A 25291-nucleotide genomic window follows, 5' to 3' on the forward strand; every position below is an offset into this window, starting at 1 on the left:
TGTTTTTCAGTTGCCAAGTAGTTTTTGTGATTACATATTATCATGGATATTAATCCCATGTATTATTGTATTTGAACACCATACTTTCAAAATAATAGTAATTATTCCTATTTTGCAAGTTTTGGAGGTAAAGCTCACACAAGGAGTAATACTTGCGTAAGTTTACACAGTTATAATGTGGCAGGGCCAATGTTTTTTCCATTCTTGTCTATTTTAGAGACTCTTTTACAATTTTAAAATGGAGTTAGCATCTGAAGTGACATTTTTGTCTTTCTCCTAAATTCCAACATGTACCCTTCAGACTGTTCATGTGTTGTTAGTTACACTTTTAGTGTCCTGGGAAGTTATATGTTTTATGTTTTTGAAATTGTTTTTGTTTTTGTTTTTACTTTTTCTTTGCCTGCTTGCCTTCCTTTTGTCCTTCCTGTCTTTCTCCATCTTGTCCTTCCTTTCTCTATTTCCTTTCCTTAGATCCTTTCTTCAACCAACATTATTAAACATCAGCCATGTGCCAGGTATGGTACAAAGCACTAAAAGAAAAAGAGAGATCTTTGCCTTCTTCATCCCTTCCATCATCTTCCTTTTATTGACTTTACCCAAAATTCTATGTTTAAATAATGAGCTGGTTCAAAATTTACTAATGCAATATCAAAAAGGAAATATGTAGCACACACATGCACATATAATTATAAAATTGGCTCATATTATTTCATAGATATACCTGGTACCGTCTCTTTCCTCCATGTAAGGAAGATACTATCATCCAAATTGTATGTAGGGCACTTGTAGCAAAGTTAACAAGGTGCCATGAAGGATACATGTACAAGGAAGGAGAAGCAGGCAGGGACTAGATGTGTGGATAAGAGGATTATATATAGTAACACACATGTGTGTATCTTGATAAACACAAAATCCTTAGCTCACAGCTTCAGGGAAATTATATATACCTACTGTTTGTAGTTATTAATGATAAAATATTTCAGGTGATTAAATTCAGTCATTACACGGAAGTTATTGAGAATTTGCCTGTGAAAGACCCTATGTGAAGTACTGAATCAGGCAGCTTAAAAGAAAACTTGAAATCTGTCTTTATAAAAGACTTAAACACTTACTTTGTGCTCAATCTTATGAGTTATAGAGTAAAAGTGAGTTATAAGTGTAGTCCTTGCTCACCAAATACAGTAATCCTCATGAGTTAATAAATTTCCCTTAAACTAAGTCACTAGTAATAATAAAAAGAATCTTTTTAAAACAGAATACACTGGGCAAGTACAGGACATTCAGGGAAAGATAAAAAAGACACAGGAGTTAGAAATGAGGTTTCAAAATGGAAGAAATCACCAAGATTGTGCTTATAGATGCTATAATTTGAACTACAAAAACTGTGTATATATGTAGATATATTATAGATATATATCTTCACAAAATCTTCAAAGAAGATTATACATTAAAACGGTAATCTTTATTGGAAAATACAGTTTTAGAAAATGTACAGCATCTCTCCCAGAATCAAATAAATCCTTTCATGCAGTATATGGCATAATCTTAAAATATTGGTAAAGGATATTATGAGTGTATATGTCCAATTTCAAGAATTTTATCCATCAAGCCATCATGTCTCCTTCTGTGATGGTAGGACTTTGCCAAAAGAACATGATGATGGTTTTCCTGCTGGGGTATCTATTGTCTACAAGTGACAGAACTGAAAGGGAAAAAAAATCCTGAGTCTATTACACTTTTTCTTCTTTCTTTCTTTCTTTCTTTCTTTCTTTCTTTCTTTCTTTCTCTCTCTCTCTCTCTCTTTCTTTCTTTCTTTCTTCCTTTCTTTTTTCTATTTCCGGACGGATTATGATTCTGGAATGCTGCCATTTGCTTCCTTTTCACCTTTCTTTTCTATCCCTCTGCCCCATCTTTTGAAGATGGGAGTGCATGGCCAATTAGAGCTAAGGAGATGAAAAATGTTATTAGAATTCATTATTTCCATTCTTTTGACCTCTCTCCCCTCTATTGAAAACAGCCCTGGTAATGTTGAGAAAGCCTGAGTGAGGTATGTTGGGAGTGTTACATTCTAATCTAAAGACTTTCAGAAAGGAACTTTGTGTTCTTCTTGAAATCCACTTGAAATGTGTTGAGCCTATGGTTTTAATGCCCCTTGCTAGCAATATTTTGATAACTTCTTTTAAGTTAGAAGCTCTCTTTGGATATTTATATCTATCTATATATCTGTCTCTATCTCTATCTCTATCTCTATCTCTATCTCTATATCTTACTCATTGTCCTATCCTCCTCCTCCCTGGTAATGGCAGTTGTAAAGAAGGTGTTGAGCAATATTACCAAGTTTTTATGAAATACAGGTTTTTGTGTCTCATCAAAATCTCAAATTTTAATGTAGGGGAGAGCCCTTTAATTTACAGATTTGGATATGGCCTAGCATTTTATTGCATCATATGGTAGACAGAGGAATGGATTCTATTCCTTGAGTTTCAGTCTATTTGCTGTACCTAATTGTGTCATTAGAAATAAGAGTTCAAGTGGCCCTTCCCTATTTTCAGGTAGGAGCTGTCCCTTGATTATGGATTTTATATCTCATACACAGCATGGCTTACATGTTTGTTTGTATAGGGTTCTACAGGTGCAGTAAAAATGATTAGACCAAGTAATTGCATAACTTTAAGGCCATAACTTTGACATCAGAGAAAGAATAGGCAGTCAGGCCTCCAGGTTTATGGAAATTAGTATTCTTTCCATTATATCAATTTTTTTTCTGGCTATTTTTCACAAGCACATGTGCAAAAGAAGAGCACTTGTTTCTAGACTGTCTGGTCAGCTCTGAATTTGGTTAATAACATGGCCTTGTATATATGTCATAATCTCTCTGTAGGCCTCTGATGCAATTGTTAAATGACAGGAGGTCATGTATAATTGCCAGTATAATGGCGAGATTTCTTGATAGTAGGCTTTGTTCTTTCTCTATTTCTCAGACAAGGTCTCAGGAGTTGGTCTCGAGTGATTCTTGAAGCACAACCACTTGTATTATTTATATTGCACTGGAGATAAATGTCTTTCAAGTACTTCAGAGAACAGCACACTGTTAGGGCTCTAGTTGAGTTTTGTAATCCCAGTGACAGTTAGAGGCAGGTGGCAGGGGTGGATGTGGGAGGTGGAAGATGAAATGTTAACTGTGAATTTCGTGACTGTAGATATTTGGGACTGTTTTAGATTAAGGGTTTTTTTCATGTACTTTTATTATATATATATATATATTTATATATATACACATACACACATATACACATATATGTATTATACAAAAAACATAAAAATTTATGAGTAACTTATTAATGTAAGGTTATTCAGGAAGTATCTTTGAGTGAATACCTTATGCTGCTGAAGAAAAAAGAATATATATATTGGTGTATTTGTATTTTTAAGTTATTCTTTTCTCTAACCTATAGAGAAGTAGAAAAACGTTCTGTAAATAGTCTCTAGAATTACTGAGAATATTATTCATTGCATTAATGATGAGGTCTTTGTTCCAGAAGTTTGTTATCATTCAGATCTGGAAGTGGTCATATAAATTATCTAGATAAATCCATGAAGTTAGGTGAGGTAATTGAAATCTAAACACTTTAAGTGACCTCGGGCCTTGTGAGTACTTAATGACAGAACCCATCTAGCAGTCTGGGCTCCTGGCCTTCCAGTCTAGTGCTCTTTTTTACAAAGAATAAATGTGGAAGGAGAATCTGTATTTAAAACTTGGCAGGCAATGAATAGTTTATGCAGTTGGGGTGAGAATATCATGGAATACTAGAAAGATCGGGGAATTTAGACTCAGACCAGAACTGAATTTAACTGCTTCTTAAGTGTGACCTTGGGCAAATAACCTCTCTGTTTGCTTATTTTTGAAATGCAAATAAGAACTAGTTTTGAAGGCTATTGTGAAGATTTGTGATTACGTTTTGTAAAAGACCAAATATAATGCCTGATATATAGCAGATGCTTAGTAAATGTAGCTACTGTGACAATTTATTATTTCTGCTGTCAATAAACAAAAATAAAATCTGGAAAAATTCCTGCTTTATCAGTAGGCACTCAGATAAATTATATTGAGTCAGCGTCAAATGAAGAAATGCTTTATCTCACCAGCTCCAAAACAGAACCTCTGTGTTATCTATTGAGCAAGCCATACCCTCACTTGTAAATTTTCATCGTATTTCATTTTTCTCAAATATGATTTTGGCAAAAGCTAAAACATCTTTAATTATGAATACTATATTCAAGGTTAAGTTAGTATAACAGCTAAGACTAGAATTCATCCATTTATAATTTATAAGAGACAGAGGGACTGGTGGAGAGGGGATGGGTTTGATGTCAGTAAAACCTGAGTTTAAATATGAGTCCTATCTTTCAGTTGCTCATTGAATGATGTTGAGCAGGCCATTTCATTTCTCAACTTCCGTTCCTTGGATTATAACGTAACGGCAGTCACACCTGCCTCTCAGATTTGTAGTAAGGACTAAATGACATATTCTATAGAATCTCTCCCTTTCTGCCAGGGCATTTGGAGAGGTTATTTGCCCAAGGCTAGTTTTCACATCTATTTTCCTTCCTCCTGCTGCACCAATCTAATGCCAGATAAAAAGCGGGGGAAGCTCACAGGAGACATTGCTCTTCAAAAAGATTAGAACCTTAAAGATCTTTTGAAGACATGAGAACATACTCCTGCTATGAATATGCTGTATCCAAAAATAGTAAAGACCTTTTAAATGGAGCCAGTATTCAGGTAGTACTTAGCAAAGGTGGGAAATACTTCACCTTTTCCATCTGGCAGATCAGAGATATTTGTATGGTAATTTGCCATGATTTTTTTTTTCATTTTGTATGGCTTTAATACTATATGAATGTATCCTTAGGTCAAGTGTCTTATGGCATAAATGATAGGATAATTTAAAGAAGAATGGGGTTACAGGTATATATGAAGGATTCAGCAGTCTGTGGGAAGAAGATATGAATTCCTTCCATGTCAGTGACTGCACTATCTGCATTTCTTGTCCCCAAAGTGTAGTGATTCTGTTCCCTGGAACTGTGCTGGTGAGCCACAAATATGTTTTGAAGCAAAGACCATACTGTTCTCAAGTATGATTTTAGTTAACTGCAAGCTGCTGACAACACCAACATATTATTAGGCTGCAATATGATATATATAGTATCCACATTACAAAAAACTATATATCCTCCTCATATTCTGTGTTGGTTAAACCCACCAAAAAACTTATCTTCATTCTGGGCCACACTTTTACAGGGACATTGCCAATGTGGCATGCATCCAGAATAAGGATGAGCAGGAAGAAGGAAAGGGACGAAAAGCCCTCTCATATGAAGAAGAGCCAAAGGGATTAGGAAGAATTTTCTTAAAAAAAAAATTGTAAGAGAAATAGAAAGATGAATCCTTAGCTTCTGAGCATTTATACTGAGAAGGTAGTATGTGAAGCACAAAGAAATATAAAGCCCGTTGTATGATACTTGTCCCTAAAGATATAGAAGTTTGGCATGCATATATATATATATATATATATATATATATATATACACACACAATGGGTATGGTCAATATCAAATAATAAATGCAGTATAGATGTTTAAGTCAAGAGCTTTTGGAATGCAGAGGAAGGTTGAGATTAGATCCGCTAGAAGAAATCAGAAAAGATTTCACTGAAGGGATACAGTCTGGGTTCGACACCATAGGATAGAAAACCTGGGGTATTTAGAGGTTTCTAAGAAAATATTCCCAGTGGAAGAGCAAACACGGTTAGGAAAGCAATGCTATGTTAAAGATATTGGTAAGTAAGAAGTTAAGATATTAATGCAGACATTAAGGCTCAAAAGCAGTAAACGTTTGGTAGCTTTTCAAAAACTAGATTTCGAAGAGCTATCTTTGATCTCTCACCTGTAATCACAGGCTACAACATAAAGTATTGAAATGATTGCTTTCTCTATGTTTTAAAAGCCTAAACAAAACAAGAAAAAACCCATTTGACATCATCTAGGATCTGTTCAATAATTTTCACTAATGTGATGCTAATTATGCCATGAGACGATAATAAAAGCAAAATCTTACCAAAGTTTAAGAAGGTATGATGCAAGAGTATTGTGATTCGTATTTAAAAGATTGTCATTTAGAATCTTGTCATTTAGAATCAGAAGTATACTTGTTCTGTATCTATCCAGAAGGCAGTATTAGGATCACTGAGTGGTAAAGAAGTTTTAAACTCAACTTGAGAATTTCCCACAACTTAAAATTGTTTGTCTATCCATAGAATAGATGATGCTGTTAAAACAAGTAGCTCTTCCTAAATTGAAAGTACTCACAGAGGGGTGCTTGGCTGGCTTAGTTGGTAGAGCATGCAACTCCTGATCATGGGGTTATAATTTCGAGCCCCATGTTGGGTGTAGAGATTACTTCAAAACGAAATCTTCTTTTTTAAGTTTATTTATGTATTTTGAGAGAAAGAGCATGAGTTGGGGAGGGCCAGAGAGAGAGGGAGAGAGAATCCCAAGCCGGGTTTGTGCTGTCAGTGCAGAGCCCAATGCAGAATTCACAATTCCATGAACCGTGAGATCATGACCTGAGCTGAAATCAAGAGTCAGATGCTTAACCAACTGAACCACCCAGAAGCCCCAAAATTGAAATAAGAAAGAAAGAAAGAAAGAGGGAAGGAAGGAAGGAAGGAAGAGGGAAGGAAGGAAGGAAGGAAGGAAGGAAGGAAGGAAGGAAGGAAGGAAGGAAGAAAGGAAGGAAGGGACTCACAGAGACCTGTTAACCTTGTATTGGGATTGCTTTGGAATGAATTTGAATTTCTGAGTCTGGTTAGAAGTGAGACCAGCAATGATCTTAAGATCTCTGCAACCATAGCTTTCTCTGTGACTGTGTATCTAACCTACAGACACTATACAAAGCAGAGTGAAAAGGGTAGATTCATTTCCTAAGTCATGGATGGTGATTCCTTTCCAGAAGTCATGAGTGAAGTCAGATACCAATATATTATTTTATGTAAGATCCAATCCAAACATTTTATTTTATTAAGTCAAGAATGCAGTCTAATTTCAACTACTGTGTACAACCATTGTGAGTTCTAATGGAAAATGCATGCTTTCTTTGAAAACATAGAAGTAAATTCTGTTCAAATATTTGAGGAGATTATTAAATTGTGAAAATGATTTAGCTATACCACTTTTATTAGGGTCATCAACTGTTAAATAAGACTAGAATATTCTTGGCTGTAAGAGGAGCTTGACCAATTCCTGATAGACATTTGATTAACTGTTTTATATAAATATTTGCCAAACTGTAATGCCATTTCATATTTAGCATTCATATATTGTGCAGTTTCATATTACATTGAGTATAGTTTAATTCCCGAGTCGTGTATACATTCATGACTGATTAAGCTACTGGCGTTGATATTTTGGACCTAAAGTCACACAGTTTAATTTTCTTGATCAGCTGAGGCCATGTGGAGAAGCAGAAATATTACACGTAAACCTAATGTCTTTGTTCTTGTTGTTTTCAGCTGCAGTATTGAAGTATGAGAACAATGTCATGAACATCAGGCAATTCAACTGTTCTCCTCACCCATACTGGCTTCCAAATTTCATGGATGTTTTCACTTGGTCCCTGCCCTTTGTTGGGGAAAAAGGTGTGTTGTGGAATCCTGCAATGATATGGGAAGGAAGGGGAGGGGATGTGGACTGTTTTACCATAAAACAGAGAAACACTTTGGCCTGACCAATAAAAGTCACAAGTGGCAACATGAGGGAAAAGATTTGAAAGTGTGTCACTGTGTATCCTGCTAACAAAATATTATGAGTGAAATAAGGGGAAACAAGAGCAATGAGAAACATTAGAATTTATGTGATCTCATTGGAATACTACAACTCTTTGAAAAATAGCAGATATGTAGTTTTAACTTGCTTCAAGCTATCGTGGCTACTTTTCCCCCTTATCCTCCTATCTTAATTCAGGCGCTATTTTATTTTATAAACTACCTGTCAAATTAAAAGGTTAAGATAGCCATGCTTTTCTCACATTTCTGATGTTGATAATAATCACTGTGTGACAGTGATTAATGGCCATAATAATTTAAAAGACAATATATACGACAACAACAAAAATACTTCTTTACAAATTGGCGACCATTAATGTGTTACAAGATGAGACAGATTTACATTTACATAGTTATTGACTATTAACTTGTCCAGTTTTCCAAAAGAATTGGTTTGCCTTCCTTTCCTATCCTTCCTTCCTTCCTTCCTTCCTTCCTTCCTTCCTTCCTTCCTTCCTTCCTTCCCTCTTTGTTTTGTTTTATATTTTGACCTAAACCTCATCAAAAATTTCAAGGAAAGTCCTGCACTCACTGGTCTTAAGCATTTAGTTCAGGAGGGCTAACAGGGGCAAACCGGGTCATAACTCAGGCATGATATGACACATCACCAGAGAAGGTAAATAGGCATCAGCATAAAGGTAAGAGTTTGCACATGTTTCAGAACCCTTATAGGGGTTTTAGAGAAAAGCTATACATTTTTTCTGAAATATGTATTTATTTGTATTAATAAATGTGTATGATATATGAATGTAGTATTTATTTTCCTATAATATGTATGGAAGGTTTTTTCCCTTAAATTCCTTAAAATGATTAAATCGTGAAGTTATGATTTGTCAGTGAAGAAGTCTTTCTTTCGGATACCAAAATAAGTCAAAAGTAAATTTTAATAGTCTGATAAATGTTCCCAGCACTACGCCATGTCACCACCTCCCTACACTGATCAGAACACACCATGTGTTACTGTCCTCTGTTGGCTTCTCTGGAAGCAGAAGCAGTGTGAATCCTGACAACTACTGAGAACCCTTTGAACACCCTTCACTTGGGTTGTTTCCAGGAAATGTTCAGATTTTGAACATCTATTACAAAAGAACCTATTAGTATATTTGTATACATAATTCACTTTTGATAGTTAAATGGAAGCTGTGGAATAATATTGGCTACATTGATATTTACTCTTTATCATAGATTTTCCACTCTAGAATCACACTGATTTTTAAAAGGAGCTCTTGGGGCGCCTGGGTGGCGCAGTCGGTTAAGCGTCCGACTTCAGCCAGGTCACGATCTCGCGGTCTGTGAGTTCGAGCCCCGCGTCAGGCTCTGGGCTGATGGCTCGGAGCCTGGAGCCTGTTTCCGATTCTGTGTCTCCCTCTCTCTCTGCCCCTCCCCCGTTCATGCTCTGTCTCTCTCTGTCCCAAAAATAAATAAAAAACGTTGAAAAAAAAAAAAAAAAAGTTTATAAAAGGAGCTCTTGAAGAAATAGTAGGCCACTTTCTTTTCACCTTCATGACAGAATCCAACCTAATTTCAGAAGTTGTTAAATGTAAATAGCGTGCACCTTAGTGTAAAAGTAACATGTACTAATTTCTGTGACAACGCTTTAATACAATCTGGTTGTAATAAGTTTACTCAATTAAGTGTCTTCTTAAACTTACTAAAGCTTTATTCATAAAGTTTTGAAAATAAAATTTAAAGTTAGTACCCTCAAAACTACTTCGAATATTAGTTTGTCAGTCGGCAATTCGTCTCAAACAAAACCCATGCCCATCACTGTGCTGGGTTCTCTGGGGGGATTAAAAGAATTAAAAAAAAAGAGAGAGAGAGAGAGAGAGATCTAGCATTCACTTAGTCCCTGCAAAACAGATGGTTGCAATGTGGTCTAGATGTAATAGCATCATCATACAAACAAATAAAAATTCAAAAGGAATCACTTCCTCCTTCATAGATCGATAGTATATTCACAGCCACATATCTGATTTGTCCATTGTCTGTTGACATAGCTAGTTAAATGTTACCATACCATTTCATAGGCATGAGCTAATACTTTTATAAACATATAGTCTGTGTAGAATCACCAAGCCGGTTATGTTTTATGATCAGGATTTTATAGAAAGTGCTTTGCAGGAGATTCTATATACAATATAGGTAAGAAATGCTAAGCTTGCTCATTAATAATGCCAGAGTAATAATTAAGGCTATAACTGAAAATCTGGACTTTTTAATTTTTATTCTTTTCCTTTTTAGTGACTGAAATGCTGGTAAATGTCCTCAACATCTGCTCAGATGATGAACTAGGGTCAGAAGAAGATGGATTTGATGGTAAGAGGCTTGAGCCTTTGTGCTAATGCTATTTGCCAGGTGATTACTTGGTGTCTCATAGGTAACCCAAGGAATATGTTTCTAAGATTTGGATTATGTTAAATTATAACATACAATCGAGAATGGAAGATATTATATTTTCTATTTGTTTTGAAGAAATACACAAAAAACCACACACCAAACACACACACACACACACACACACACACACACACACACATCATGAGAGAATTTTCCCATGATTCTGAAAACACTGTTGAATAGTGAGCTATTTTAATGACCGTCTTTCAGTAGCTCACATTGCTAAGTGACTTTTTTCACTCCTTAATAACAAATTTTTAAAAAGTAATCCTTTAGCAGATATTACTATTTACTGAGTAACTTCTAAAAGTGCCTTTAGTGAAGTTGTTCCTGTCAGTTATTCAAATTTTGATGTTTATGACAAAAAATATATATTTACACATTAATATGTTGGTATTCATGTCAATACCAATAATTTTTCATATCTATAATAATAAGTAATGAATAAGCTATATGCACCTTTTGTATTATTGTTTAAGATACTGTTTGGTATTCGGTTACCCCTGAAGAGTACACTTCCTCTATAAGAAACAAAGATCTGGGGCACCTGGGTGGTTCGTTCAGTTGGTTGAGTGTCCGACTTTGGCTCAGGTCATGATCTCTCAGTTTGTGGGTTCGAGCCCCACATCAGGCTCTGTGCTGACAGCTCGGGGCTTGGGGCCTGTTTCAGGTTCTGTGTCTCCCTCTCTTTCTGCCCCTGTCCCACTTGCTCTCTCTCTCTCTCTCTCTCTCTCTCTCTCTCTCTCTGTCTCTCAGAAATAAATAAACATTAAAAAAAAAAAAGAAAGAAAGAAAGATCCATCAGGTGAAAAAAAGATGGAGAGAAAAAAATCACTGTAGATCTTACAGAAGTACCCCAAAATGAATGGAAACTAACAAAAATGTAGTTGGAGGGGAAAGTTCGAGAGCAAACCACTTCTATAAACATGGGATAAAAACCTAGTCTGTGTAGGGAACTCAGGATTCCAAGATGCAAGACAGACCTGTGGCTTGATGAAGTTCCAGTCTGATAGAGAGGCTGATGCTCAATCAATAGAATGAGACAGATTATAAAATGAAGAGTGAAGGTGGCAGCAGAAACTAGATCTTGTGGAAGTTTAAACTGATAGCATGTTTACCTTTAAAAACTGCATTTAAGTCAAATGAAAGGTGAATGTGGCCCCTTCTGGAAGTTAGCATCTAAACGGCATGATTTGATGTTTACTTGGATTAGCGCAGGTCACATCTACGAATGCAAACTACCTAATGTTGTAGGCAGAAATGAAATAAAAGGATTCATACACTCATATGAATAGAGTCTATATACTTACGTAAATGTGAAGTGTACAATTATTCCTATGATCTCATAGTTTTACTCCTCTCTGTAACTCCTATCATCATTGCCTGTTTGTCTCCATAGACTATTCTTCAGTCATATGTCACATTTCAAGGGCATGTATAATGTAAGGAAGGAGAGAGAATTCTATATATAATAGAATATAAAATATATAGAGGCGCCTGGGTGGCTCAGTCAGTTAAGCATCCGACTTCGGCTCAGGTCATGATCTCGCGGTCTGTGAGTTCGAGCCCCGTGTTGGGCTCTGTGCTGACAGCTCAGAGCCTGGAGCCTGCTTTGGATTCTGTGTCTCCCTCTCTCTCTGACCGTCTCTTGCTTATGCTCTGTCTCTCTCTGCCTCAAAAGTAAATAAACGTTAAAATTTTTTTTAAATATATAATATATGCCTAAACTTTTAATATGTTAGAATTAGCTAAAGAATAGTTGTAAGAACTTACTTCAGTAAATATATTGATATATTTTGAAATATCTAGAATTCAATGGATATTTTCTGCTTCTTCCAGATTCTAGGTGTTTCCTATGTTATAGCCACAGTTTGCTACTATTAACTCTTCCAGGCTTAGTGATATCATTTAAGAGATAATATTTTCATCATAATGGAGTCTTTTTTTCTAAAGGAAGAATCCCTCTCTGGTGGTATCTTAAAAGTCAACAAACATTTTACAATAGATGTCTTTCTCTATGTTCCTTTTATTCCTCAAGAGAAAGATTAATTAGCGTTTATAAGGTGATAGGCCTTTGTTAACAAATCTCTATTGTGGTCAAGTTCATTGGCCAATAATTATAATATAGACGATATAATAAAAGTGTAATATGTTATACAGATTAGGTAAGTTTATAATAGATATTAATGCATATACTCATCAAATATATATTGAGCACCTACTATGTGCCATAGCCAAAATGCCTGTACATTTCAACAGTACAGGTGTTTCCTGCACAGTTAACTATTACCAAGACTAACTCAGTGTTTACTTCACTAATGGGGAGTTCTCTTTATCCACCCTCTCAGTCTCTTACATATGAAAGGATATATTTTGTGGCTTACTCTGCTTTTAAAATAATTTCTTCCAATCGTCAGTCACTCATCAGAATTTGTTTTTAATCGTGTTAATTCCAATTATAAGAGTGCATGTTTTTTTCAAGGCACTTAGAAACTTTTGTTTGTTTCTAAGCAGACCACTGAAAGCTGACTCTACCATGCTTAAATCTAAAGAAATAAAAATATTAATTAAAAGTATGTTTGGGGCACTGGGGTGGCTCAGTTGGTTAAGCATCCACCTCTTGGTTTCTGGCTCAGGTCATGATCTCATGGTTCATCGGATCGAGCTCCATGTCAGGCTCTGAGCTGACAGCACAGAGCCTGCTTGGCATTCTCTGTCTCCCTCTCTCTCTGCCCCCCCCAAAATAAATAAATAAATATTTTTGTAAAAAGTATGTTTAACTTAGGACATCATACATTTTGAAGTAAACAATAAGAAATGTTCTTTACTGCTTATTAGAACATGATGCAAAAGCTATGAATTTCTTCAGAGGTGCTCAGAGAAGAACTTGTAAAACTTTCCAGAATTCTTTGACTCTCTGAGACTAGTTTATTGAGAAAGTATATTGAAGTTTCTTCTTTTGGAGTGAGGGGTGCACTATTATTTTCAACCTCAGAATAAAGTTTCTAATTCTTCCCAGTCCCTCCTGCATGAGGTTTGCAGTCTGTCTCTCTCTGGGGCCTGGCCTTCTGCTCTACCTACCAGGCTCCCGAGCTTGATGGCTACAGAGATGAAAGCAAGAATCAGAAGCCATCAAAGAACTTAACTGAACCTCTTCCTTAAAATGGCTGCTTTATTCTAAGGGCAGGGGGTGAAAGGATGTGGAATATCTCCCTGAGAGATTTATCTAGTTCTTCTCAGTATTTTGCTCCATATCCAATGTCACCTGAAAAGTCACAGGTAGTAATGATATCTCTACAACCCATGACTATCTTTTTACCTTCTCGGGTTGACCTTTTAGTGTCTATAAAGTCTATAGCAGATAGGGATTCTTCTCATTTCCTAGAGGAATGTAAGCTATGGGATTAATTTGTTTTTCCTTCAGGTTCTTTCAGCTCCTCTTTAGCATTTATGTCTCAGGCATTATTCCAAGTCCTTTACATGTATTAACTCTTCACTAATGTTTACCCTTTTGACCAGCAAAAAATTGTAATTATTAACTGTCATTCAATTCTTCATTATCATATATATGTTTACTAGGTGATTAATATTATCTCCACTTCAGAACAGCCTATTGATATAGGTGCTAGGATGATTCTTATCTTACATATGAAACTTTCGCCACTGGATGAGGGGAGGTTAAAGCTGAGGGTCACACAGCTAGTGAAGTAATGAAGTCTGGATTCAAACTAACATGTGCCTTGTCCTCACCCTTTTGAACTTTCTACAACCAGTTGCTACAACGTATGAAATCTTTTTTTTTTTTTTTTGAAACAGCATGATGCCTTTTGTTGTTGTTGTTGTTGTTGTTGTTAACACAACAGCACTTAAATAGAATATAGTTTGTTCTGTTTAAATATACTGCAAAATAAAGAAGGAGATTTTTTTTTTTGCACTATTTGGCCATGAAAGTCAAATAAACTGCACATAAAACAGTTTCATTCTATTCCTTTAATCTGAGTTGACTCCAAGAAGTTATGTGTTTCATCACGTTAAACATGTTGGTGTATCTGAGCAGACAGTAAGTCCTCTGGTTCTAGTTTTTTCTGAGTAGAAATCATGTCCTGAATCTCTCCTCCTTAGCTTCTGCCTTACAAATAAAAGAATTTGATACCCTATCCAGAACAAAGTTGTTAGTTTAAATTGGTCTGTGGCTCTTTTATGTTGAAAATAAAATACAAAATTTCTATTATCTTGTAAAGTTTGGAAACAGTTGAATACCAATGAATGTCTTTGGAGGATCTAATTTATATGTATTGGGGTCTTTGTTTCTTGTTTCCACTTCTGATTTGGCATGATAAAATTACAGGCTGGTTTCAGTTTAGGGTTGTGATTCCCCAGAACATTTTACAGAAGAAAGAAATCCAAGTAGATGTATGTTATCTGGTAGTTAATTCTCATTAATGAAGAAAACTCTCTTCAGCCCAAGGATTAGTTGGTGATCCCAAAATGGGGGGAAAGACTGGCAGAAATCAAGCAATCTGCATCATTTCAGAGGTTTATTTATTGTTCATTGTAACAACAAGGACATCTGGAATAGCGATAAGCATTAAAAACCTAATGACAGTTTCATGAGTTAAAAATATTTATTTATTTGCAGCTTTCTTTTAGGTCCTAAAATCTTAGACTCTGAGATCACACATGTATATGTGTGCATGTGTATATACGTATGCACACACATAGACACAAAATATGTTTGAAACTGTGACATGTCTGGTTAACAAGGAAAAATCATGAAAGTGAAACTGAAATCCTGTAGAATAAGAAAGGAAAGAAAAAAAAAATAATAAAACTAAGACATTTCGAGCCAAATATAGTTTCAGGCTGCACTGGAAAGACTTGATATTAAATTAGAATTTATGTCTCTGCTTTCATCTAGAGAGCAAACCACATGGTGGAACTCTTATCCTTTATCCACAGTTTTGCCTTATCCTAATGTTAACCACAGGCCAGTCACTGAATATGGGATCAGAGAAGTTTTTTTGCATGCCTCTACGAAACTATCTAAATTGTATACAACAAAATTATCTCCCATCATCTGCTTTGAATTATTAGATAATTCTTGATGTCTAATATCGTGGGTTCCAGGGTGTCTTCCCACTTCTTTCTGTCTAGCTTTAAAAAGCCATCCCTAGGGGCACCTGGGTGGCTCAGTCAGTAGGCATCCGTCCGACTTCAGCTCAGGTTACGACCTCGCAGTTCGTGAGTTCGAGCCCCGTGTCAGGCTCTGTGCTGACAGCTTAGAGCCGGGAGCCTGCTTCGGATTTTGTGTCTCCCTCTCTCTCTGCTCCTCCCCCACTCACACTCTCTCTCAAAAATAAATAAACATTTAAAAAAATAATAATAATAAAAATAAAAAGCCATCCCTAGCTGTGAAAATGTAAAGTTGGGAATTTGTGGGACTAACATGGCATTTTATTGGTCCCTGAGGAATACCTCTATAAAGGTTTGATTGTATTATTTTCATTCAAAACTGTATTTAATTGCCACGATGCACATTTGAGATGAATTTCATTGTAAAAACTCCCCTTTTCTTTGTGCATCTGGTAGCAGCACACACACTAAGAATCATTAACTTAGAACTTTTCTTGTGGCTGCAATTATTGTTATTTCTGTGCACTTCATTGTAGCATCCTGTATTTCAGGTTCCCAATTTGGAAAAAAAAAAAAAAAAAAAGTTTTATGTCCTATAATAATGACAGTGTTTTGGGAGGGGGATTCCATTTTAATATAAAATGGAAACATTTCTGTATACTAAATAAATAAATAGCTCCCAAGGAACACAGTAGTGATAGGATTCTTGTACCGTCAGCATTGACACATCACCTGAAGTTGATGAGCTTGGAAAAATGCTTACAAACGAAACAAAGGCTGAGTAGGAATATAATGCAGGAACTTCATAATGTATCTGGAAGTTGAGGTGACCAAACAAAGATACTGTTAAGAATAAGATCTACAGGGAGCTATTCCAAAGAGCTATCCCGGGGACTTACAGCTATAGAATCAGTGGGGCAAAGGAAAGAAAAGTTGATTTGGGTGGTTTCAAGCCTAGGTGTCCAGGAAGATGAGAATATTTATGGAAAAACTCACCAATTTCGGGAGAAGATGAGTTTGAGTAAAAGTGACACACGTAACTCTGGAAAGGTCCAAGCAGAATTTGGAAGTGAAGCCCTGCAAATTGGGAACAAATTCTGAGCTGGTGACAGAGGCTTGGAATTAAAAGTCCTAATAGAATCTATTAAAAGTGAAATAGGTCTCCAAAGTGGCTGATGTGAAAGGAAATAAATATAAGAAAATTGAAGACTAATTCTTAAAATTAACCCTTCTTTTTTTAAATGTTTATTTATTTTGAGAAAGAGAGAGAGCGTGTGTGGGAGCACAAGCGGGGGAGGGGCAGAGAGGAGAGAGAGAGAGAGAGAGAGAGAGAGAGAGAGAATCCCAAGCAGGCTCTGTGCGGTCAGCACGGAGCCCAATGCGGGGCTTGATCCCACAAACCGTAAGATCACGACTTGTGCTGAAATCAAGAGTCAGACGCTTAACTGACTGAGCCACTCAGGAGCCCCTTAAATTAACCCTTCTTGATGAAGCTAGAGAAAAAAGACAAATGAGCTAAGGAGAAAGAAAGAATGATTAAGTAGAAAGAGCCAGGATTGTGTAACCGTTCAGGCAACAGCTGTAAAAAGTATTTGCACCAAATGCAGAAAAATTACTGTGTGATGTGTCTGGCCAAAAAATGAAATATTAGGACATAACTTTGGTTGTCAGATATCAGATTATTGAAAAGAGGTGTTTATGTTAGCCATGGTATTTATAATAGCTAAAAAAGAAAATAGAAATCATTGGCAAAAGGCCAAGAAATAAAATCCAGAGGACCTCAATTTTCATATCGTGTTATATTTTCATTTTATTTTATATATTTTTATTTCTCTGTAAAAATATTTCTTCGCAGGATATCTTTTTCTGTGTATTCAATGGCAGGCAAACGCATGGTTTCTGCCTTCATTGAGCTGAGAGTCTTGTTCAGCAAGAAACCAACTTAAAATATGTTGTCTTACAGAGAATTGAAAGGGTTGGAGCACCTGGGTGGCTCAGTTGGTTAAATGTCCAACTTCAGCTCAGGTCATGATCTCATGGTTTGTGGGTCCTGGCCCCACGTCAGGCTCTGTTCTGACAGCTCAGGCCTGGGGCCTGCTTTGGAATCTGTGTCTCCCTCTCTCTGTCCCTCTACCGCTCATGCACTCACTCTCTCTCTCTCTCTCTGTCAAGTATAAATAAACATGTAAAAAAAAAAAGGGTTGAGGGAGGGAGCATGACTAGGGACAAAATATTTGACAACTAAAGAAAGAACTATAGAGGACATCTTTCTTGTCTTCTGCTTCTGACAAGGATAAGAAAAACTCTTCATGTATTTTACAGCTTTAGGAAGTATGGCCATGTGAGAAATCTACCCAAGTTTATCAGCAAATTATATACAGAAATGGGTATTATTTTACCAGTGTTAAGCAATCTTATCTTTTTATAATATCTGAGTTTGAATGATGTAATTGAAGAAAGTGAAAGGAAGATATATATAAACAAAAATTATTCAATATTTTGTAAAAGGATTTATCATTTTTTCTCAGCCTTTTGTTAATTACCTTCCAGTTTAGTGTTGTCTTTTTTTTTCAATTATGTAATATTTTGGTGTGTAATTTAGAAGATAAATCATCTTTGTCACTGTAAATGTATACTTTGTACTCTGTTCCATTTATAGTACAGGTAACTGCTTTTTTTAAATCATAGTTATGCCATAAAAAGGAAACAAATAGTTATAACCAGTATATCATTTAAATTGAAACATGCCTAAAAAATACACAGGGATTTAGTAGATAGTAGGATAGAAAGTCCCATCATATTTATGGCTATTGATGTTTTAGGGCCTTGACTGTCATACAAGGTGCCTGGTTAGCCATCATATAATCAGTATCACCAAGTCTAGCTTATCATATTTGATTGCAATAATTAAAATCCTTTAAGTTACTAATTAAAATGATACAGTAACACGGACACTGAAAGTACTGCTTTATTTTCCCATTGTACTACCATCATTTTGCACAATGTGTTTCTTTTTTACCTAGCAAGATTTTCACATTACGTGGAAGCACAGACTTTGCAGAACAAAGTAAATTGAAAAAACAGCCATATCCTTGTTATAACTAATTGGTTGGATAATGTCCACCATTGGCTAGAATATTATGCTCACAGTAAAATAATGCTCTGGAATTTTATGCTGTATTTCCATAGACACATGTATGTTACTCATCTACAGTATTTTTGCATAGGTTTAAAAATCATTAATTTTTGTAGTATTTGAGACTTTCTTAAGCCACTGGTGACATGGTCAACTTATACTAAACATTAGCTATTGTATATCTAAGCATACACTTCAAATGAATGTATTTGAGAAAGAAATCCATGTTGCATCATAAGAAGGGAAATAAGTGTGTGCTCTATAAAGCTTAATATATTCTTTACTTGAAAAGCATCGAAGTAGACAGCTCTTTCTCCTCAATGAAGGCAAAGATTTTGTGTATACATATGTCTATATTTTAGAAAAGCATCACTTCTCACAAACAAGGTTCAAGTAATTGGTATGTGAAAGGGGTATTCTTCACAGAGGGGACTATAGTGGTAATGTAAGCTTGCTGAAAATTGATACTGGGAGAAAATAAGATAGTTCTTCTTCCGTTTTTGCCAGAGCTTTCATGTTTCTCTTTGTACTAAGGCATTTTATAGGTCCAAGTTGTCAGCCTGAAGATTATACTTATGTGAGAATAATTATTAGTTGATGGAACCACTGAAGACAGAGTTGTTGGGAGGCCAATGTTTTTCAGGCATTCCCTTGATGGTAATTGTTTGATCTCTGATGGCGAGTTTAAGGGCTCGATGAAAGACTTAAATAAGTGTTCAGAAAATCTAGATTTTAAAAATATTTTTCTCGGAGCGTTGTTTGTTTTTGCCCTTCTAAAAAGCTGTTATTCCTTCCTCTTTACTCTTCACTTATGAGAAGTCATAAAACTTTTCTCCTACTTTTTCTCAGCCCTCCACAGAAATAGAAATCTTGATTCTATTTGGTCAGCCCAACTTTTTGAAATGTTCCTTTTTTTTTCTTTTTCTTTTTTTTTTTTTTTACCAAAAATGAAGCCAGCTGTCTGCCACCATTTTCCCTAGTGAATGTGCCACTAGGGACACAGCCTTTAGCCTGGTTGGCACAAAACACAACCATGGCCCCAACTTAGGGAGCTTGATATTAAGGAATATCACACAATCATTATTTTAATTTACAGAGAGAAGTGTGAGTTTTAGAAGAACTGGAATATCCATGTCTGCACAAGCATTTCTTTCTTCTTAATAATTATAGCAAACATTTTTGAGTACCTCTCATGTACCAAAGATCTGTGCTAAGTGCTTTAGTAGGTATAAAACATGTGGCATGTGTGTTTGTTGAATGTTAAGAGCGAGTGAACCCATTACTTATTTAATTCTTCCACCCTCCTATGAAGTGGATCAAACAACCCGCTACGGTAATGAATTTTGGCTCTGGGTCAGCACTCTCAGTGGTTGACCTTAGGCCAACCATTTCTGTTCCTTAGAATCATCCTGAGGACAATGGAAACCAATAATACTTCCTCATGTGATTGTTGCTAGGATTATGTGAAATAATGCAAATAAAGCACTTTGAACATTCCTCACTTTATAGATGAGGAACATGGACATGACAAAACCTAGTCATCTGTCCAGGACAGCACAGCTAGTGAATGGAGAAGCTGAAACCCCAGGTCTTTTACTCCAGAGTAGAGGTTCCTCACCACTGTTCTATTCTACCTCCCACATGTCAATTTCTTCAGGTCCTAAGGGAAGTGAATGAGCCAGCTATTTTATGATCTGAAGCCCTCACTAGGGCCAGAACACTGGAAGGTCTTTTGCTCCCTGGACACTACTTCCCTAGACATTTCAGATGTCTGCCTCAGATTCTCTTCCTTACTCTGCCTCTGTGGCCCATTGGTACCTTTTTGATTGGCATATCCCCTTCCTCTGATAAGAGAATAATATCTTTAAGTGATGTTAAAGTCTTAAACGTTTAAGTTATCTTTGCAAGCCTGTGCACTGATCACTGGCCAGAACCTAATGCTCCTTTCTTTATTTCTTCTTCTTGGGCAAAACCTCACCACACCCTCCACGTACTGACACAACACCCACCTAGATCTTGAATAGCATCAGAAGACTTTTGAGTGGCTTTGTTTTAGATAAGCTCAATACATGCTTATGCCTCAGGGTCCTCCACTGTCAGACCAAGGAGTTGCTTTATGTATCTCAGTGTGCTTTTTCATTGTGCTATAAGATGGTGCCCAGTTACCTTTCTAGCTAGTGTTTGACACATGGGACAATGAAACATAATACTTTACTCTGTCCATTTCCCCCCTTTAAATATAGTCCTAGCATTTGATAAATTTCAGAGATAACATTTAAATACAGTCCTAGCATTTGATAAATTTATAAATGCATAAGAGTCCAGAATTAAGTTCTGTTCTGAATGCATTCTTTCAGCATTTGGCATATATGCATAATTAGGTCCTTAATAGATACCTTTTTGAACTGTTCTGCCCTCATCTACCCAGAATAATCCTTGATAGATTAAACACCCAGACATTATGATTGTTTCTCCTGAAGACAGTAGGTCTGAATTATTAACTTCACATTTGTTATCTTATTTCATTTTGCTTTTATTTTTCTTTTTTAAATTCTTTATTTTTATTTTTTATTTTGAGACTGAGAAAGATTATTCAAGTGGGGGGGGGGCAGAAAGAGAGAGAATCTTAAGCAGACTCCCCACCCAGTGCAGAGCCCAACAAGGGGCTTGATCTCATGATGGTGAGACCATGACCTGAGCCAAAATCAAGAGTTAGATGCTCAACCGACTGAGGCACCTCCGTGCCCCCATTTTGCTTTTATTTTCACTTGTCAGTTTACAAAATTGATGTGTTTCTGTCATGATGAGAGGCCAATCCAACTAGGATTCCACATCTTTTTAGGTTCTACTTTGGTAAATATAAACAAACTCAAATGTTCTTTGTCAGGCATAGTTTGAATATGTGATAATTTCTTAAAAAATCAACGGAAGTTCTCTGGTCTATTTTAAGGTCTTTAATTTTTACCCAAGTTAGAATTATGCCTGATAGCCAATTTCTGTGGCTCTACTGAGGAATCACTGAACAGATGGAACACAATGTCTCAGAGAACAAAAGTCCACAGAATCAAATTAAAGCTTGTAAACAGAAGTAACTTTTAATTATGTAGGATAACCAAATAATGACAGTTATTTGACATTTGGGAGTAGTCTGTATATTTTTAAGATTTCCTATCCAAATAGTTCGTTTATGTTTTATGACAAAAGAAGTGGGGGAAAAAAAACAGTCTAGGCTGTACTGGCCTTTCTTAAAATCCATTACACAGGAGAGACTTTTTATTTTAAAAAAATATCATTTAAAGGATCATCTGTTGTTTTCAAAATGGGATCCAAGACAGAATAGTCTTATGCCAAATATGACACGATTGCAGGTTCTATAATATGCTGAGATTTTCATTGAACTAAAAAATATAGGGGGAAAATTCAGAATATGTGGTTTGGAGTGACTTGAAGTGGGTAGCCATTTTATCCCAATTTTACCACCTCTGGGTATATAATATGGTAGAATTAAAATCAAAGTTAAAAAGGCGTTCCAAACATTTTAGGTTATAACCTTCAAAAAAATGAAGTTTTATAGGAATTTTTAAAATTTGGGATCCTGAATGTGTTTTCCTGCCTAATGGGATAACCTCCATAAGCACATGTACAGCCATTTGTAAGGGCCAACACCTAACAATCTCTTTGGACTAGTCCAAAGAGTGGTCGAGCAATGCAGATTTTCAAGTTATGGCTAGTCCAGGAGATCTTCCAGCAACTATCAACTCTAGAAACTGAGTTATCTCAGTCTTCATGCTAGAATATTTGTACTACTGGTGTTACCCAAGGATGTTGCAAGAGGAGTTGTAAGGGAATCCATTTTCGATTCCTCGGCTTCCAAATGTCCTCTTTCCTAAAACTCACCTGAGCTGGAGGCTGCAGGCCTCATTGCAGCTTCTTCTTTTCCACCTCTTCTTTCTCAATTGCCCTTCTCCCAATTTAATAGCAAAGCATAGGTCTCCCAAGCCACAATCATTGTGAACCTCCCCTTGAGATGTTTAGTACTGGTGTACCAACAGATGCTGGAAAAACTCAGCATCTAGGAAGTATCCTTAATCAAAGCAGTGTAACCCCCTCCTATCCTTGTCATTAAGGGATGCAATCCAATAAAATTATATTTCTATGCTTTTTAAATATTTATCATAGATTTGTGCTATCTAGCTCAATTATGCACTACTAATAGTTGTGATATTGATTACAAAGGAATTTGTGAACAGTTAAGGCAATGTGTCAGGAAATGTCCAAAAAATACATTTAATTTAGACTTGGAAACATGTTTTTGACAAAGTACCATGCAGTTATAAAAATATTATAAAGTATCGATATACAATTCACTAGAGTAAAATCAGGGAAGTGGAAATACAATTTCAAAGGAAAAAAGGACACATGTAAGATTTCTAAATATCAGTGAGTATCTTGTTCATGGAATTTTTTCTTTAAATGGATGGTGGTGGGATGAAATTGCTGTGATATTTATAGGCCATCAGTAAAAAGAAATGTAATGTAGTCATTTCACTTGAAAATGGCAGTGTCGATGATATTATATTCTTTACAACTATTTAAGTTTGGAGGCGGGAATAGTATACTTTGGAGGATACTCTTTTGTACATGCAAGAGTAAAAAAATGTAAAAGTTAAGTTACTCAGTGCTTATGGTGCTGTTCCTAAATCCAAGGACTGAAATGCCTGGCATAGTGTAGGAAAATGTAGTAAAGCCCTTTGTCACACTCATGGCCAAGGGCAAAGCAGGTGGATGTCTAAATAACTTTTAGATAGCATCACTTTGTTGGCAAATAGAAGCTCAAGATTTGTTATTGCTAAACTAGGTCAGGGAAAGAAAAGACAAGAAAGAATAAGGTTTAGGGATTATGTCACATGGTTTGCCTTCCTAGCTTTATAGGGGCCATTTGGGACATGTATTCTCCTAAATAAGATAGTCTGTATACTTATGGTTTCATCTTCATCTGTAAAAAGAACAAAACAAAACAAAACAAAACAGTTATGCAAGGTATTTAGAGGCATCTGACGACTCTTATCTGTTTTATATCTTGTACTTCAAAGGTGCTGATTTTGGATGAAAACCTAACTAGTTTTTGTTTTTAATGTAACACAAGATACTTTTTTTTTTAATCTCAACATCTCATGCTTCATTCCATCAATAGCCTTTTTTCAGTTTCAATAATTGCTCTACTTGATGAAAAATAGTATCTGGAGGGTACATCGAAACTCTGCTTAATAATAATGAAACATGATAAAAATTTTACTTTCAAATAGAATAAACTTCCTAAATAGATAAACTTTGTTAGCTTTTAACAAATTTGGAAAGGTGGTGTTTCAAACCTCTATTAGTTTGTTAGAATCTAAATTTAAAAGTTACAGATTTAAAGCCTACTAGTAATATGTAGTTCTTAAAATATCTTTCCTTTGAAAAAGTGCAAAATGTTAGTATATATGTGCACTTTCGTATATAACATATTTTATTTAAAAATATATGCTAGGAATATATTTATATTAGTTAAAAGGCCTTTAAAGAAAGAAACCTAAATAATAAAAACTGAGGCCCATTTAATAATGAAGTGGAGAATTTCTGTTACTGTTTACATTAAAGAGTGAATACCTCACTTTTTTCTGCTTTTTATGAAAAGTAACTTTTTCACATTCTAATAATATGAAAATATTCCTATTTTATGAGACATTTGAGTATAAAATTTTATGTCGCTCATCATCTTCATTTCTTACAATTACAAAAAGATATTGAAAGCAATTAGATTCTGTTGGATGGGCATATAAAACAAAACCTACCAGGCCAATTTTCTCCTAGAGTGGTTTGGAGAAGGGATGGGTTGCATGTAGCTGCATTGAGAACTTTTCTTTATTGCTTCCTTTGGCAAGTTCACCCATTCCCCATGTAACACAAAGGGCAGGATGGAGACATCTGCTTCTCGAAGCTGCTCCCTTTTCTCTCTAAACCAAGCTTCTTCCAAATATTATTTTTTTTGACATTTTATTATGAAATGTTTTAAACATACAAGAATGTTGAAACAATTGTATGGTCAATATCCACGTACTCATGACTTTCCACAATTAACATTTGATTATACAGTAAAACCTTGGATTGCAAGTAACTTGTTCTGCGAGTGTTCCACAAGATGAGCAAACATTTCTAACAAATTTTAACTTGATAAACAAGCAGTGTTTTGCCAAACGAGCAGTACATAACGCCGAACATCACATGATCACAATTCAGCCAATGGTTCTTGCAATTTGCTTTGACATACCAGTGCTTTGGATTACAAGCATGTTTCTGAAGTGAATTATGCTCACAAACCAAGGTTTTACTAGTATTTGCCTTGTCACATATCTATCTACCTCTCCATCAGTTCATCTCTTTCTTTCTTTTTTTTTGGTAGATAAGTGAAAGTGACAAAGTAAGTTCTGTTAATCACTACTGCAAGGGTGCTAGTATGTGCTCGCCTTAACAGGTTGGTCCGGGGAGCCCCTGTTTCTCCTCTCACCTTGCCTCACCCCAGCATGCCCGGCTCCATTCACACCAGACCTCTCACCACCACTCAACACAACATGGCTTGTTGCGGCCTCCAAAAGTTTAAGAATTGTCTTCCTTCTATGGAGAAGACCCAGTTCTCCTTGTTCTCTCACTTTTACTTATCCCTCAAGATCCTTCAACTGTCATGATTTCAGTGACCTTTTTT

General features: G+C 35.8%; 1 protein-coding gene across 6 annotated transcripts in view; it reads left to right on the forward strand.

Moving 5' to 3' along the window:
• The window catches only part of PPP3CA (protein phosphatase 3 catalytic subunit alpha), a 326963-nt gene that overhangs the window by 283443 nt on the left and 18229 nt on the right, over positions 1-25291 (forward strand). For all 6 annotated transcript variants that reach the window (XM_053901385.1, XM_053901384.1, XM_053901382.1 and 3 more), the window contains 2 exons: positions 7572-7697; positions 10125-10199. In XM_053901385.1, the coding sequence (XP_053757360.1) occupies positions 7572-7697; positions 10125-10199 (201 nt within the window). The remainder of the gene's footprint in view (positions 1-7571; positions 7698-10124; positions 10200-25291) is intronic.

This window comes from Panthera pardus, unplaced genomic scaffold (assembly GCF_024362965.1).
Source record: "Panthera pardus isolate Hobbes unplaced genomic scaffold, ASM2436296v1 HiC_scaffold_13, whole genome shotgun sequence".
Taxonomy (NCBI): domain Eukaryota; kingdom Metazoa; phylum Chordata; class Mammalia; order Carnivora; family Felidae; genus Panthera; species Panthera pardus.